The sequence below is a fragment of the Crinia signifera genome, chromosome 6 (assembly GCF_055691185.1).
Source record: "Crinia signifera chromosome 6, ASM5569118v1, whole genome shotgun sequence".
Taxonomy (NCBI): domain Eukaryota; kingdom Metazoa; phylum Chordata; class Amphibia; order Anura; family Myobatrachidae; genus Crinia; species Crinia signifera.
In genome coordinates this window covers 130,572,019-130,587,292 of record NC_139222.1, presented here as the reverse complement: position 1 = coordinate 130,587,292, position 15,274 = coordinate 130,572,019, and the positions used below count along the sequence as shown (strand labels likewise).

The 15,274-nt window shown below is 41.6% G+C and overlaps 1 protein-coding gene across 1 annotated transcript; it reads right to left on the bottom strand.

The window, feature by feature from the left end:
* Positions 1 to 5,028: 5,028 nt before the first annotated feature.
* PNMT (phenylethanolamine N-methyltransferase) lies at positions 5,029 to 10,173 on the bottom strand. Its single transcript, XM_083145454.1, has 3 exons — positions 9,907 to 10,173; positions 7,894 to 8,101; positions 5,029 to 5,570 (listed from the first exon to the last, which is right to left on the bottom strand). Exons 1-3 carry the CDS (start codon positions 10,058 to 10,060, stop codon positions 5,132 to 5,134), a joined length of 801 nt encoding a protein of 266 aa, XP_083001580.1. The 5' UTR covers positions 10,061 to 10,173; the 3' UTR covers positions 5,029 to 5,131.
* Positions 10,174 to 15,274: the final 5,101 nt, after the last annotated feature.

Genomic DNA, 15,274 nt, shown 5'->3' with positions numbered 1-15,274 from the left:
TTGCATGCGATGCACTACGATGGAAATCGGGGGTGTGCAAGGTGTGCAATGATGGAACAGCATGCAAATCGGCCGGAAAAAGTGAAAAATCGGTCAAAAATCGGCCGCAAAATCGCATCCGATTTTTCCATGCGAATTTGCGGCCGATTTCCGGCCGATTTTTTGGGCGCCGTGATAATACACAAGTACCATTAATAAAAATAAAAAAGTGAGGAGTGAAAGAAGCTGAAACAGTCAGAGCAAAGAAAATTAGTAGGAAACTTAAGCTGTGTACACACGGGGGCGATAGGGGCTGAAATCGCTGGAAATATGGTCGCTGGCGACCCATATTGCCAGTGATGGGAGTGCGCGCTCCCGTTTTCAGCCCCGTTATAATCGCTGGTCGCAGGACCTTGCACATGCGACCAGCTGATTACCTCCGTGGCACCGCCGGCAGAGGTTCCCTTTCAACAGCGACCATCTCTGGTCGCTGATGAAAAGGAGAAACTGAGCAATATATTGCTGAGCAATATATCTCCCCCGTGTGTACGGGGCTTTAGTAAAGAAAAAATAATCGAAAGGACTAGATTATAATAATACAAAATTATTTAATCTTAGTAAGTACATTCTGAGTGAAGATGAGACTAAGGTACTAGAAAGAGGCCTCAAATTTGCCCCATCTAGTAAAATTAAAGAATTTGATTTTGAAAATTGTATCCGTAAACTTAAACGTTCTTTGAAGACAATAGAACTAGATACACCTTCTGTGTCCGTGTTTAAAAAGAAGTCCACCTTTTTCCCGAGACATAAGAAGGGGTGTTTCATCGAAGCTTTTGAAAAACTAGTGAAAGACGATTTAGAAAAACTAGAAATTAAACCTGTAATATTTCCAGGAAAGAAAAGGCAGCTATTAAAAGTCAACAGTGAAATAGTACTGAAACCTGTCGATAAAGGCGGAGGTATTGTCATTCTTAATGTTGAGGAATATAATGGGGAATTCATTAGGCAATTATCGGACCAGCACACATATAATAAACTTGGAGTCAATCCTACTGCTAATATAAGTAAAAAAACTGGAAGTCGGTACTTGTGTAGTTTCACTGCGGCAGTTACGTAGTCAGCGTAGCGTCCCTTTCAGAATGAGCGTAGTGTTCCCACGGCCAGCGTAGTTAACACATGTCGTCATTACTGTCTCAGATGTATGATATGGCAGGTGTAAATGTGTTCCTGAAACACCCCCACTATCCACGCCAGCCTTTCGCGTCCTCCTGACCTTTTCATACCCCCACTATACACATCGGCGTGGAGTTGATTTTGTAAAGTGTGGCGAGCCCGAAGCGTGGCAAGCGGACGCGGATTACTTTACATGTATTCCGTGTCCCCTCACAGGGCTCACTGCACTCGCAATGCTTCGGGCTCGCTGCGCTTACCACACTTTATAAAATCAACTCTAAGTCGGCGTGGATAGTGGGGGAATGAAACGGTCGGGAGGACGCGTAATGCGTCAAATGGAGCCATTTGCCAGTATGTAACATGGAGCACTGGCAAATGCCTCCTTTATTGTGCAGGAGATGCTTGTGCTACCGAACCCCTAACCCTGTCAGCAGGGATGCTGTACCCGGCCGCAATAGTTACTCAGACGCAGAAGTGTATCAGACGCTTCTGCGTCTCAGACAGATGGAGCGCCTCTCCGCCGGCGCCCGCATGATGGGATCATGCGGGCGCCAGTGCTGTGTGAGAGGCGCTCGCTAGGCTTGCCAGGGACGCCGGGAACAGAGATGCAGTTTCCGGCAATAGTACAGTGAGTAGTTGCCTCACGGGGCACTATACTGACTACACTAGGCAGCCGTTGGGCTATGCTGATCACGTAGCTTAGGCTGCCGCCGTGAAACTACACAAGTAAGGCAGCCAATGGGATATGCTAATAACGTAGCTTCAAACGTAGCGTAACCTGCCACCATGAAACTACACAAGTACCAGTCTTTCTTAATTTATACACTGGGAAAGATGTTATTACAGAGAGTGTGAAGGAATATATTTTTATAGAGAAACCATCCATCCCTGTCATTTACGTACTTCCTAAAGTATATAAAAGTTCCACCAAACCTCCTGGTAGGCCCATTGTGGCGGGCACAGGCTCTATATTATGTAATCTGTCTCATTTGAATAGACAATTTATTGCAACCACTAGTGTTTAAGAAAAAATCTTATCTAAAAGATACTATTGCTGTCCTAGACATATTGGAAAATGTCCAGTGGAGTGACAGTAGAATCTTGCTCACTTCAACACATGGGGTTCCATAAGCACCAGACTGGCACTGAGCTACGTCAATCTTTTTATGGCATGGTGGGAGGCCCACTCTGTCTGGAGAGGGCACCCTTTTGGTGTCAGTCTGGTGCTCTGGTTTAGGTATATTGACGACATTATATTTGTATGGGATGGTGCAGAGGCTGACCTCATAAATTTATGTGCATATCTTAATGAAAATGACCATAATATTAGGTTAACATCCAATATTAGTTCTGAGTCAGTTGCCTTTTTGGACCTAACGATCTATATAGAAAATAATACTGTAAAAACAACTAATTTTGTTAAACCTATGGGTTTCAACTCCTTTATAGGAGCAACTAGTAATCACCATAAAAATTGGATCCAAAGTGTGCCAAACAGTCAATTTCAATGTATCTAGAAATTGTTCTCAGCTCTCTACCTATGAATCACATGCCCAAAAGTTGGAGTCCTAATTGTTGTGCAGAGGATATAACATAGAGAATATCCAACAAGCTAATAATAAGGGCAGAGACCTTTTGATAGATAGAAATTTGGGAAAAGAACATAAAAAATCTATAAAAAAAAAAAAAGAAACAAGGTGTAACATTCAGTGGTGGAACTCCGGGAGACAACGGAGGCTTCTGCCGCCGGGTGCTAAGCCCTGAAGGGGCACATCGCTCGATCACCGTGTCCCGTCCCCCCCCCCCCCGTCCGTCCGCGACAGCCCCCTGACAGCCTCTAGCTCTGCAGCACCGGCGGCGGTCTATCACCACTGCAGAGCTAGAGTCTGTCCAGTGAAACTTCAAATTTGCAGCCTCGGGCTCCATGATGGGACGGCGGGCAGGGCAGGAGGCCTGGAAGGTAGCAGAGGCACAGCTGTTCCCGCGGCTCCCGGCACTTTGGCTCCAGCGGTGTCGCTAAGGTTAGGGGGCTGCTGGTTCCCAGGAGCTATACATGCACGTTACCTAACTGACCCCTCTCTCTCACCCCTCTCTGCCTGACCCCCCCTCATTCTCTGCCTTGCCCCCCCCTCTCTATATGCCTGACCCTCATCCCTCTCTCTGCCTTAGCCCCCTCTTTGTGTGTGTGTGTGTCTCTCTCTCTCTTTGCTTGACACCCCTCTCTCTACCTTACCTCAGCCCCCCCCTCTCTCTGCCTGACTCCCCTTTCTCTACCTTACCCCCCCTCTGGCTCTGCCTGAACCCTCTCTGCCTGACACCCCTCTCACCCATCTCTGACACTTGTTTCTCTCTTTCTCCATGATTCCCTATCATTCTCCTCTCTTTCTCTCCATTGCTCCCCCTATCTCATTCTCCCTCTCTATAGCTATGGTATCTATGGTGGTGGGAGGGTGGGGACCAGCTTATATCTTGCCTCCAGGCGTCATGGATGAAATTACGCCACTGGTAACATTCATTACCCAATTCAGCAGTCAATACAAGGAAATTGAAGGTATTGTTAGAGATCATTGGAAGATCTTAGAAAATTACCCCTTGCTCAGAAATCATATTGAATCTCACCCAAACTTTGTGTATAGAAGAGCAAAAAACCTTAAAGATGTTATAGTAAATAGTGCCATCAACACACCCACCCCATATAATTACATTAAATCTAAGGGATTTTATAGGTGCGGGTTGTGTAGTATTTGTCGTGCATATAAAGGTTCAGTGTCAGCAGTACAAGAATATCGTCAAGCATGTCCAAACTATGGCCCTCCAGCTGTTGTGAAACTACACATCCCAGCATGCCTTGCAATAGTTTTAGCATTCCCTAATAGCAAAACTGTGGCAAGGCATGATGGGACTTGTAGTTTCACAACAGCTGGAGGGCCATAGTTTGGACATGCCTGCTCTATGTATACCAGCAAAATTTATAACGTTGATGATTTTATATAATGTAACACAAAAATGAATTCTTCAATGCAAGTGTAATAAACAATACGTTGGCAAGACTACCAGGGCTTTAAAAATAAGATTGGCAGAACATGTTAGACATATTAAAAAAGGAACGGAAAGCCAAAATGTAGCTGATCATTTTAAGAAGTCCCATAATTCTAATATTGAGCATCTTGTCTCATTTTGTGGTATCAAAGTTGTCAAACCATATTGGAGGAACAATGATATAGACCGTGTACTGTCACAAACGGAGATGGAACAATATATGAATTCAAAACATTAGCGTGGTTTAAATGTTTTTTTTTTTTTTATAAGATTCTTGACGGTATTAATATCTTTTAACTTAGTGTGAGGAAATATATTTATTATTGCTGGAAGTTTATTTCTATTTCCCCTTTCCTGGTGTATTTTAAAAAAATTAAATGGGAGAGAATATATTTATTTGTTGTTGATTATATTACTAATTGTTTTTATTTTTTGGTGTATTAATACCCTATGGAGGATTTTATCCTTAATAATGAAGTGCCGTTTTGATTGTGAAGTAACCAATCACATTTCTGAACATGTGTTCCATTTATGCGCCTCACTGAATGGAAACAGGAAGTTTGCCCAGCTAATCAGCGGAATAGTGCTATGCGTATGCGTAGTATAATCTACTGAAATCTTACGTTCCACAAGACCAGAAAGTGAAAGCGTCCATAAGCACATAAATGTCATTATGACTGGTGTATGCAACTTTACATGGGAAACCAAACTGTACAACACACAGTCAGGAAGGTCACCAAGAGAGAATTTGCTATTGGGTTACCACAAGTTAGAAGAAAAAATATGGACATTATTTAGTACCTGTCTTTATTAGATACTATATACACATATTTGCAATATATGGATCATCTGATACATGGACTGATTTATACATTGTAGCAGTATTTCTACACCCCCCCCCCCCTCCATATTTATGAACCCATACATTGTGATTTCAATCTTATTTGGAATCTCCTTTCTGAGCCCAAACAAAAAAAATCCCATTCACATCATCTACTCCAACTTTCATGTTAGGAGTCATGGTGTAGGTGTAGAATTCCCTGATCACACACTTAGCTGTGTGCAGTGCCTTCTTCACCACTTCTTCTGTGACTGGCACCACACTCAGTCGTGCCTCTCCTGCTAGGTAATAAGACTCCTCTAAAGCCCCAATCAGCAGCAGATGCCCCTGAGGTTTCAGGATGCCAGTTATATTCTCAAGTGCCTTCTGAAATGCTGGAAGGTCTGGGCTGCAGGCCTCAAGGCAAAAGGAGGATACAAGACAGTCCACTGAACCACTTGCAAATTCTTGCCCCAGTGGATTAGACTGATGGATATCCACAGGTATCACCCGAGTCACCCGTTCCCGGAAACGCTTCTGTTTGTCTTGCCATGCCTCCCTGTGGAATAAACATAAAAAAGGTAGGATGATATGTTCACTGCCAAAAAATGAGGTTTGTAGCAAATTACAACTTTCATACTACCTTTCTCTCTTTCAAACAGAGGGGGGAATTTACTAAGATGGGCGTTCTATTTTCACACATGACTTTTTCATGATTTCCTTTTAATATTGATTTGTTTATACTTTACCATCCCAGTAGGCATAGAGGGAGAATAAAATGGTGTGCAGAGAGCAGCGAGGAGATGCGCTACACCTAAATGGTGTTCATGTTGACATTTTCCCATGTCGACATTTTGCTTGTTTAAACCTGCTGTCCATATCAGCCTTATGTATGTTGACTATTTTTTAAGATGTCGGCCTTTTGACTCTTGCCCTAGACACTGTCGCCCTAATGACCCATACCCTTTCAAACATGCCTGGCCCTCCTGCCTGCAGCAGGAAGAACTCACCATAGAAACATAGGATTTGATAGCAGATTTGAACTACGTGTAGTCTGCCCTTAGACAAATATCAGATATGCACTATACCTATAGACCAGTGGTTCCCAAACTCTATTGAATTACGCACCCTAGAGTATCTATATTTTTTCTCAGCATCACTTGGATAAAGGTTTTATTTATTTAATTGATACATTTGGAAAAAAGTTGTTGTGCTTATGATTATGCACATGTTTTATGATTTGGCAGCCACTAGCACTGGTTTTATCTATTACCATAAATAACCATAAATATTTCAATTTTGGGAATGAACCCTGCTATATTCAGTTACGAGGTAGGTCGTTTTTTTGTATTTATTTTTTTATATTTGGGAGGGTTTCCATGCCCCCTGTAGAAAAACGGCACACTGCCACAGTTATTGACTGAAGTTTTGTGTTTGTCATTACAAAAATACAGGCATGTGGACTATTGTACAATTAAATATTGGATGAGTTTTTTACTAAAATGATTTGCTGCCATCTAGTGTTGTATTATCACATACACTTACACCCCCCCTCAAATAGTTCAAAACTATTGTTGATAAAAGAATAATAAGTTAGGTACTGCCATAAACAGTACATCACATGTATCCACCACATGTCTAATATTCAGTTGGAACACCTTCACTTTCTATTACCTTATTACTTTAATTCAAGTTGAAATAGCCAGTGACACGCTATTTTCTCAAATTTACATCTGCAGACCTCTCATTTCAAAAACTTTTCTGGACATAGAAAGAGTAAAGGTGCCCATACACATTACAATTATTGTATACAATATCGCATCACGGTTTTACGATGAGATGAGATCTCGTACAAAAAGTATAGGGTTGCCACCTCATCCCTTTAAAACTGGAGACATATTAATTACACAGCTTCTGTGGCTGGCTCACTTCAAGACTCAATTGAACTGTGTTTTTTTTTTTTAAACAGCCATCAGACTTCATTCCAACTGTATTTTTTTAATCAGCCACAGAACCTGCGTAATTAATATGTCTCCAATTTTAAAGGGATGAAGTGGCAACCCTAGGTGCACATTTTTGTACTAGATCTCATCTCATCGCAAAACCAAGATGCGATATTGTATACAATACTGTATACAATAATTGTAACGTGTATGGGCACCAAGAGAGTGTTGAGGTTTTTTTGTATTTGTTTTTATTTTCAGTTAATTAGGTTATTCAAATATCCGATCTACTTCAGTATGATTTATTTTAAACATTCCCTGTATAAGTGGTTATGATTAAAATATACAGATAAAGGCCTGATGCACAATGCAAGGTTGCCATAATGGTTCCCTCATTCACCTGCCAATGGCGATTAACTGGGTAAATGAGCAGTTACAAGTTACAGTTCAATATCTAACACTTACAAGATGACTAGTCTCACTATGGGCCTTATTCTAGTTCACTCTTTCTGACAAAATCCTTCTTAGATGGACAAAACCGTGTGCACAGCAGGGGGCAGATGTAAAATGTGCAGAGAGAATTAGATTTGGGTGAGTTATTTTGTTTCTGTGCAGGGTAAATACTGTCAATTTGAAGTAAAACCCAAATCTAATTCTCTCTGCACAAGTAACATCTGCCCCACCTGCAGTGCACATGGTTTTGTCCATCTAAGAAGGATTTTGTCAGAAAGAGTGAACCAGAATAAGGCCCTATGTATGTTTAGTTTTCTTCTGACTGCAGTAACACTATCTATTGATGAGATTGGCTAGTCATCTATATCACTTTATTCACAGTGTGGTGAAATTGGACAGAAATCCCACAGTCATACTGTAGCAGTCCTATGCAGTAGACACCACCTGGAATGCCAGCACATGGTTATAACATGGCAGCCTACTCACCCTTTTCCCTCCAGCTTACATACATGTTGAAAGTAGGGGCTCCAATCAAAGGTCCCTGCTTCCTTCTTCAGCCATTTCTTCAGTTCTTTTCGATTTACCTCCAAATAATCAGTCATAATTACCTCCTTGAAATTTTCGAATGCACTGAGCAGCTGATAAATTGTGGGGCCTGAGCCAATGTCTACCACGGTACACCCATGTATCTCACCTAAGTACACAGAATAAGACACCAAAATCAATAAATGACATGATAGCTTTCCCCTTTATTAGAGAAATTAAGAGAAATCTACAAAGAATATAATGCAGAAAGATATAGCTATGGACATGAGAATACAGGCAGTAATGCTATGCTATATAATGAGATATTAATCATTTTCTGTAAGGAAAAAGAAGCATCACTTACATTTTCTCTGTGGCTTATTTCCAATGAACCTAATACAGTAAGAATGCTGTTGTAAGATCTTTATTTTTATAGGACTATCTGTACTAAACACACACTTTCTCATATAGCAAACAACATTTATTCAGTTTCTGAGGACGAAATGCATTTCTAAAGCTCATGTTAAATAATAATCATAGGGACTATGTAAAAACCGGACCCGGACTACACTCCGGACCTCCGGACAGGACATCAAAATCTGCAGTCCGGAGCTTGTAGGGTCCGGTCCGGGGGGTGTCTTGTCCGGGGGGTCCATGTGATAGTTATCACCATGGACATGGGGGAGGGGAGATTACAGCCTCCCCGTGTGGTCCGGACCGTCCGGTTTTTGCTACATGCATACATACAGGGAGGCTTTATTCTCCCCCTCCTCCTCTACCTGGTGACAGGTGTGACAGGCAGCCCCCCCGGACAGGACACCCCACGGACCGGAGGCTACAAGCTCGGGGGTTTTGTCCTGGTCCGGTTTTCACCCATAATCATCGTTTAAAAAAGAATGTCTTGTCAGACCACAATGTAATCTTATTGTCAGGAATTGAATACAAGCACAGGTACATCACAGATATTTAGACTAAATCAAATGGGGAGATTTAACAAGCCTTGGAGAGATAGGAACTTCCCCAAAGCAGCCAGTCATCTCAGAACTGTCATTTATTTAGGACATTCTTTGAAATGACTTAGAAGTTGATTGGCTACTATGGGCAATTTCTCTGTTTTGGGGGATTTTCAATTTCCTTTTCAATGTTTATAAGAGCAAATGGGGATTCACCCTATTTAATTAAAGTGTCAATTTTTATCCTAGGTGAAATTGCATCCGTTTTTGAAACATTTTTCACCAATCCAGTCCCCCCCAAATAAATAAATAAATGAAAAGGCACTAATTGAATACCCCCCTTGTCTCTCTCTCAGAGGTTTGATACATTTCCCCAGTTTAAGATTGCATTGCAAGTCAACATTTCAGACTCCGTTAAATTCTGAGAAAGCTTCCTTAGTATGCGAGATTACCTGTTATGTACTATTCATCTTCCAGAATATATCTATTTTTGTATCCTTCGAGATAAGTGCGCAGGCAGAAATGTTCGTGTCTATTTCTGTGTTCTAATTATATACACTGTATAATAATGCTGCTTCTATATTTGAGAGTGCATGGATCATTCGTGCTTGCAGTTTCTTAATGGCATATCTTAATGGCATATCTGCTCTATCACACCATCAGTATACAAGGGATACTAGTGCACATCAAACATATATATAAAGTCAATGACTATATTAAATCAAAATACATACACATTATAAAAAAAGGCTTTTTATTGTAATGTGGTACAGACATACACACTAAGACAAGCATTTCCTTATTTATAACTGGTCGATTTTGATTTATGGAAATTGTGCTTACTTAAACCTAAAATAAAGAAATAAATCTATATATATATATATATATATATATATATATATATATATATATATATATATATATGTGCTATACACTACTTGACCTAAATTTAAATGTACCTGACTAACGTGTTCTAAATTCTCAAGCAGAAAATTCAGAGGAAATACTGTTGTGAGCTCACCTTTGGCACAAGCCTCGTGAAGGCATCGCAGTTTCCAGCACATGACACTGTCTTCACGTGAGAAGTCTGCCCTCGGTGGCACATAGTTATTCTGTAGGTAGGCTTTTGGGTTGAATAACCGGTAAGACTCGGCGACAGCCTGGATGCTGTTCATGTTGTAAGTGATAATACTACATACACTGATGTCACTATACCTTTATATGCTGTATTGCTTCAAGCCTATCATCACTCTCCATTACAGATACACCTCCTATTACTCTTCATTAGAGCTACCTCCACTCTCAGCTTGCATGATAGCATCTATCACATTGATCCACTTTTCAGTCTGTTTTGCCCACAGGGTTACAAAACAGCATGAGGGTATCTAGAAATGTAGTCATTACTTTATCTGCCAGATGCCAAGCGGCCCGGAGCTGTGATGCATACATTTCATCTGCGCTTGCCTTCTGTACAGATTACTGTGTTAGATTCTGTATAGCAGACACATGCCTTCTTAAGTGTCATTTTTAAATTGGAAAACATGCAGATGTGAAAAGTCTTTTGTACAAATTCCCACACTTATACGCCATGTGCAAGTGTATTATGCCAGTATAATGCAAATAATGCTCCATGTTGTACTTGTTCAATTCGGTTACCCACTTGTGCAATTTATTCATAGGGATCTATGTACCAAACCATGGAGAGAGATACAGTGGATGGAGATAAAGGGGGGGGGGGTTATTCAATATGGGATTCCGACTGTCGGAACGTCCTGTGCCATTGTCACTCAGCTCGATTAAAGATCAACAGCCGGAATTCAATTTTCTGCCTGTCAAGTGTCGAAAAGTTGGTGTGTTGGCGAAAACAGACGTGGATTGTTAAAAAAAAGTCCATGAATTCAACAATCCATGGCCGTTTCCGACAAAAGGACTTGTTTTAAATCAGATCTGTTTTGTCGGAATCTGCCTTCAATGCTGTTGGAAACGGCAGCAATGAATAAGGGAGTGCTGGTATTTCCCCTGTCGGGAAATAACGGCACATATTGAATACCCCCCAAAGTATCAACCAACCAACTAATGCATAGAACCTATAGCCTTTTGAAAGAACTACATAGAATGATGGTCGCTGGTAACAGCAATGCAGTTGTTGCACTACAGATTTCTGCTTTTTATGTGACTGCTATTACTGTGATATCAAAGTTGAAGAAAATCCTAGTAAGGGACTGATGTGATTGTTCAAATATTCTCTGTAAAGCGCTGCGGAATATGTATGCGCTATATAAGAAACTGTTTATTAATAAGTAGTAAGAATGCCTATATTGACGGTGATTTTTATAGATTTATATTATTAGTATGGATTTTGCTGATAAAGACTTTGAAATGCACAAGCAGATATAGCAAGAAACAGGGACGTTCTGTTGACAATGCAATGCTATATAATGTCAGTAACTGCATGTAAGGTAAGATTAGTTTTCTGGCTTTACATTATTCCCTCTTATGCAGCTGCTGATAATGTCTTTGATCTCAAATACAACATCAAAATAGTCAAAAACACATGTACTGTAGCATGTATGGTTATGTTGTGACCTCTGTAACACACCCTATTGATGATATCTTCTGCTCATCTACAGTTATTGCCTTTGTTCACACAGTATGGTGAAACTGCACAGTGATCCTATTGTTTTCATGTGTATCCATTATCAGTCAAACAGTAGCAGTCCTACACAGGAATGCCAGCACATGGTTATTACATGGCAGCTTACTCCCTTCTCCCTCCAGCTCACAGACATGTGAAAAGTAGGGGCTTGCTCCAATCAAAGGTAACTGGTTTCTTTTTCAGTCAAGGTTTGGATATCAATATATCGGTAGGGCGCTTGATAGAAGGAGCTGTTTTCACCCCAAGCAGCAGCAATATATCAGGGGTGTCAAACCCTAAAACATAGATAAACAGAAAAAAGAAGGTTGGCACCCAGAGAGAGGCACCAACCCCAGCTTTTTTTCTACCTAGATGTCCTGATCCTATTGCTGACCAGCCCACTAGCCCAAACTTGCAATTGGGACAACACTGCGGATGCCACTGTCACTTACCTGCTAAAGAAAATCAGCGGATACCAATTGCATGAACTTGCCACCTACTGCCGCAGTTTGGCATGACTCCTATCAGATAATTCCTTTTCACTGTACAATCTATTCCTGCTTTTCACATATTTTCCGGTACTTGTGTACTATCACGGCTCCCACGATGGGCATCGTACAGGGAAAAATCGCACCGCATCGCATGCGATCGCGATGTCATTTTTCACAGAAATTATGGACATGAGTTGAAATAATGTAAAATGCACCCCAAATGTCATTTTTCACACTGTACCACCCCCACTATCAACGCCAACCCAAAGCATGGCGAGCAGCGGCGGTACGCGTCCTATAACCTTTTCATACCCCACTATCCACGTTGGCGTGGAGTTGGGGGTGGTACAGTGTGAAAAATGACATTTGGGGTGCATTTTACATGATTTCAACTCGTGTCCATAATTTCTGTGAAAAATGACATCGCATCGCATCAGATCGCATGCGATCTCATGCGATTTTATAAAAAATGCATAAAAACACAGGAAAATCGCATCGCATGCCACTACATATGGCATGCGATGGGAGCCGTGAAAGTACACAAGTACCTATTTTCCTGCTGCAATAACTGGAGAAAACAGTAATCTTTTATCAAACTTTCTTGTTTCTAGTTCAACTGTTAAAATCATGCAAGTGTTTTTATACAGGCATCATTATAAATTCTGCACATACAGTGTATCCGGAAAGTAGTCACAGTGCTTCACTTTTGTCAATTTTGTTATATTACAGCCTTATTCCAAAATGGAATACGGTAAATGTATTTCTTTCCCCTCAAAATTTTACACACAATACGCTATAATGACAATGTGAAAAAAAAAGTTTTGGGGAGATTTTTGCAAATTTATTAAAAATAAAAAAAACTTTTTACATAAGTATTCACAGACCTTGCCTTGAAGCTCAAAATTGAGCTCCGATGCATCCAGTTTCCATTGATCATCCTTGAGACGTTCCTACAGCTTAATTGGAGACCACCTGTGGTAGGGATGCAGTTAAGATCCCGGCGGTCGGGATCCCGGCGTTCAGAATCCCGGCGTTCAGCGTCCCGACGCCGGAATCCCGACCGCCGAAATGCCGACACTTTCTCCCTCCTGGGGTGTCCACGACACCCCTGGAGGGAGAATAAAATAGCGTGCCGAGCGTAGCGAGGCACCGGGCCCGCTGCGTGGCGAGCGCAGCGAGCCCGCAAGGGGGGGCGATCCACGTCCCCCCCTTGTCGGCATTTCGGCTGTCGGGATTCCGGCGTCGGGATTCTGAACGCCGGGATCCCGACCGCCGGGATTCAATACTGAATCCCTGTGGTAATTCAGTTGATAGAACATGATTTGGAAAGGCACACACCTGGCTATATCTATATCAGGTCCCACACTTCACAGTGCATGTCAGAGCACAAACCAAGCATTATGTCAAAGGAATTGTCTGTAGACCTTCGAGACAGGATTGCCTTGAGGCACAAATCTGGGGAAGGGTACAGAAAAATATCTGCAGGTCCCTATGAGCACAGTGACCTCTATCATCCGCAAATGGAAGAAGTTTGGTACCACCAGGACTCTTCCTAGAGCTGGCCAGCCATCATAACTGAGCGATCAGAAGAGAAGGACCCTAGACAGGGAGGTGAGCGACCAAGTAATCGGTGGTCACTCTGTCAGAGCTACAGAATTTCCCTCTGGAGAGAGGAGAACCTTCCAGAAGGACAACAATCTCTGCAGCAATCCACCAATCAGGCCTGTATGTTAGCCACTCCTTAGTATAAAGCGCATGGCACAATTACATAGTAGCCTTCAAAACACTACCTGGTATCTTACCAGACTCACAGTAAATGATTCCCCAATAAATTTGCATGGTTGATAGATGGTCATGGAATTGTGCTTCCCAGGCTCCGGAACAAGATACATTTATAGTAAAGAAAACTCAGACTCCACAATGGCAGATAAAAAGCTCCATTTATTGCATTCTTTGTCATTGTACTTTATTGTAAAATGTAAATGACTACAATATTTTCTGCACTGTTGTTAAAAACTTTACAGCTAAATACAACATTGATGGAATTGTTCTTATATAGTGATTGATATCAGTGGCGTAAGTTCGTCCCAGTTGCCCGGAGGCAAGATAAATATTGGTGCCCCCCCCCCCCCCAACACACACACACCATCTTATATAAATATATGTATGCATGTATGTACAGTATGTTATGGATATTATGTTTAGAATAAAGAGTGTGTGACATCTATGGTTCTGCTAGGAGGAAGAGACAGCCACAGAAGCGATATCAACGGCTTTCAATTAACTGATTCAAACTCACAGTGGAGAAGAGGTGCCCCCTTTGGAGCAGGAGCCCGGCGGCAGATGACTCCATTGCCTCCCAGAGTTCTGCCTCTGATTGATATGGTATGTTTATCTTCACTGTAAAGCTGTATTTTGATGCCTCAATACAATAAAAATTTATTGATAGACAAAGATTGAACTTTTTGTCATGTTTGGAGGAAATAAGGCACTGCATATGACCAGGCCAATACCATCCCTACAGTGAAGCTTGGTGGTGGCAGCAGCATCATGCTGTGGGGATGTTTTTCAGCGGCAGGAACTGGGAGACTAGTCAGGATAGAGGGGAAGATGAACACAGCAATGTACAGAGACATACTGGATAAAAACCTGCTCCAGAGCCGTTTTGACTTCAGACTGGGGTGACTTTTCATCTTTCAGCAGGACGACGACCCTAGGCACTGTTGGGGGTTGAGAACCACTGAGCTACATGACTACATTTCAGAGTGCTGTTTTGTGTTACAAGATTTTAGCCCATACACATACACTGTAGCTTTGAGAAGCTTATGGATTACCTTATATGAGCTGTGATAAGTGTTCTGTCAAAAGCAGACAGAGTGCAGACTGAAGCCTGGGGCCTCTTGACTGCACCTTCCTGCAAAAGCATTATGTCACTGAACCTTATTACACAAGAAATATAGTCCTCTCATTTATCTGTCTCCTTCCTCTCCCCTCTCATCCTTTATCTCTGATACACCAGGCTTTAACCCCTTAATAGCATACTTGCCTACATTTGTAAAAGCATTGCAGGGAGATTGTGATGGTGACACCTTGAAGTGCGGACATGTACGGCTACATCTGCGAGGCATGTCATAAAATGACTTACATCTAAATGTAGATTAGCCCCAAAGCAGTTAGCAATTATCTATTGTACTTGTTGAAGAACATACACTAATATGTGCCAAGGCTAATTCATTGATTGTGTTTTACAAGTGGTTCCATGT

Bases quoted from the DNA above. Each gene is read 5' to 3' on its own strand.
- PNMT (XM_083145454.1), bottom strand. From the start codon at position 10,060: ATGAACAGCATCCAGGCTGTCGCCGAGTCTTACCGGTTATTCAACCCA. The intron at 8,102-9,906 runs GTGAGCTCACAA...CTGTGTACTTAG, and splicing joins TCACGAGGCTTGTGCCAAAG to GTGAGATACATGGGTGTACC. The intron at 5,571-7,893 runs GTGAGTAGGCTG...TTTATTCCACAG, and splicing joins TGTAAGCTGGAGGGAAAAGG to GGAGGCATGGCAAGACAAAC.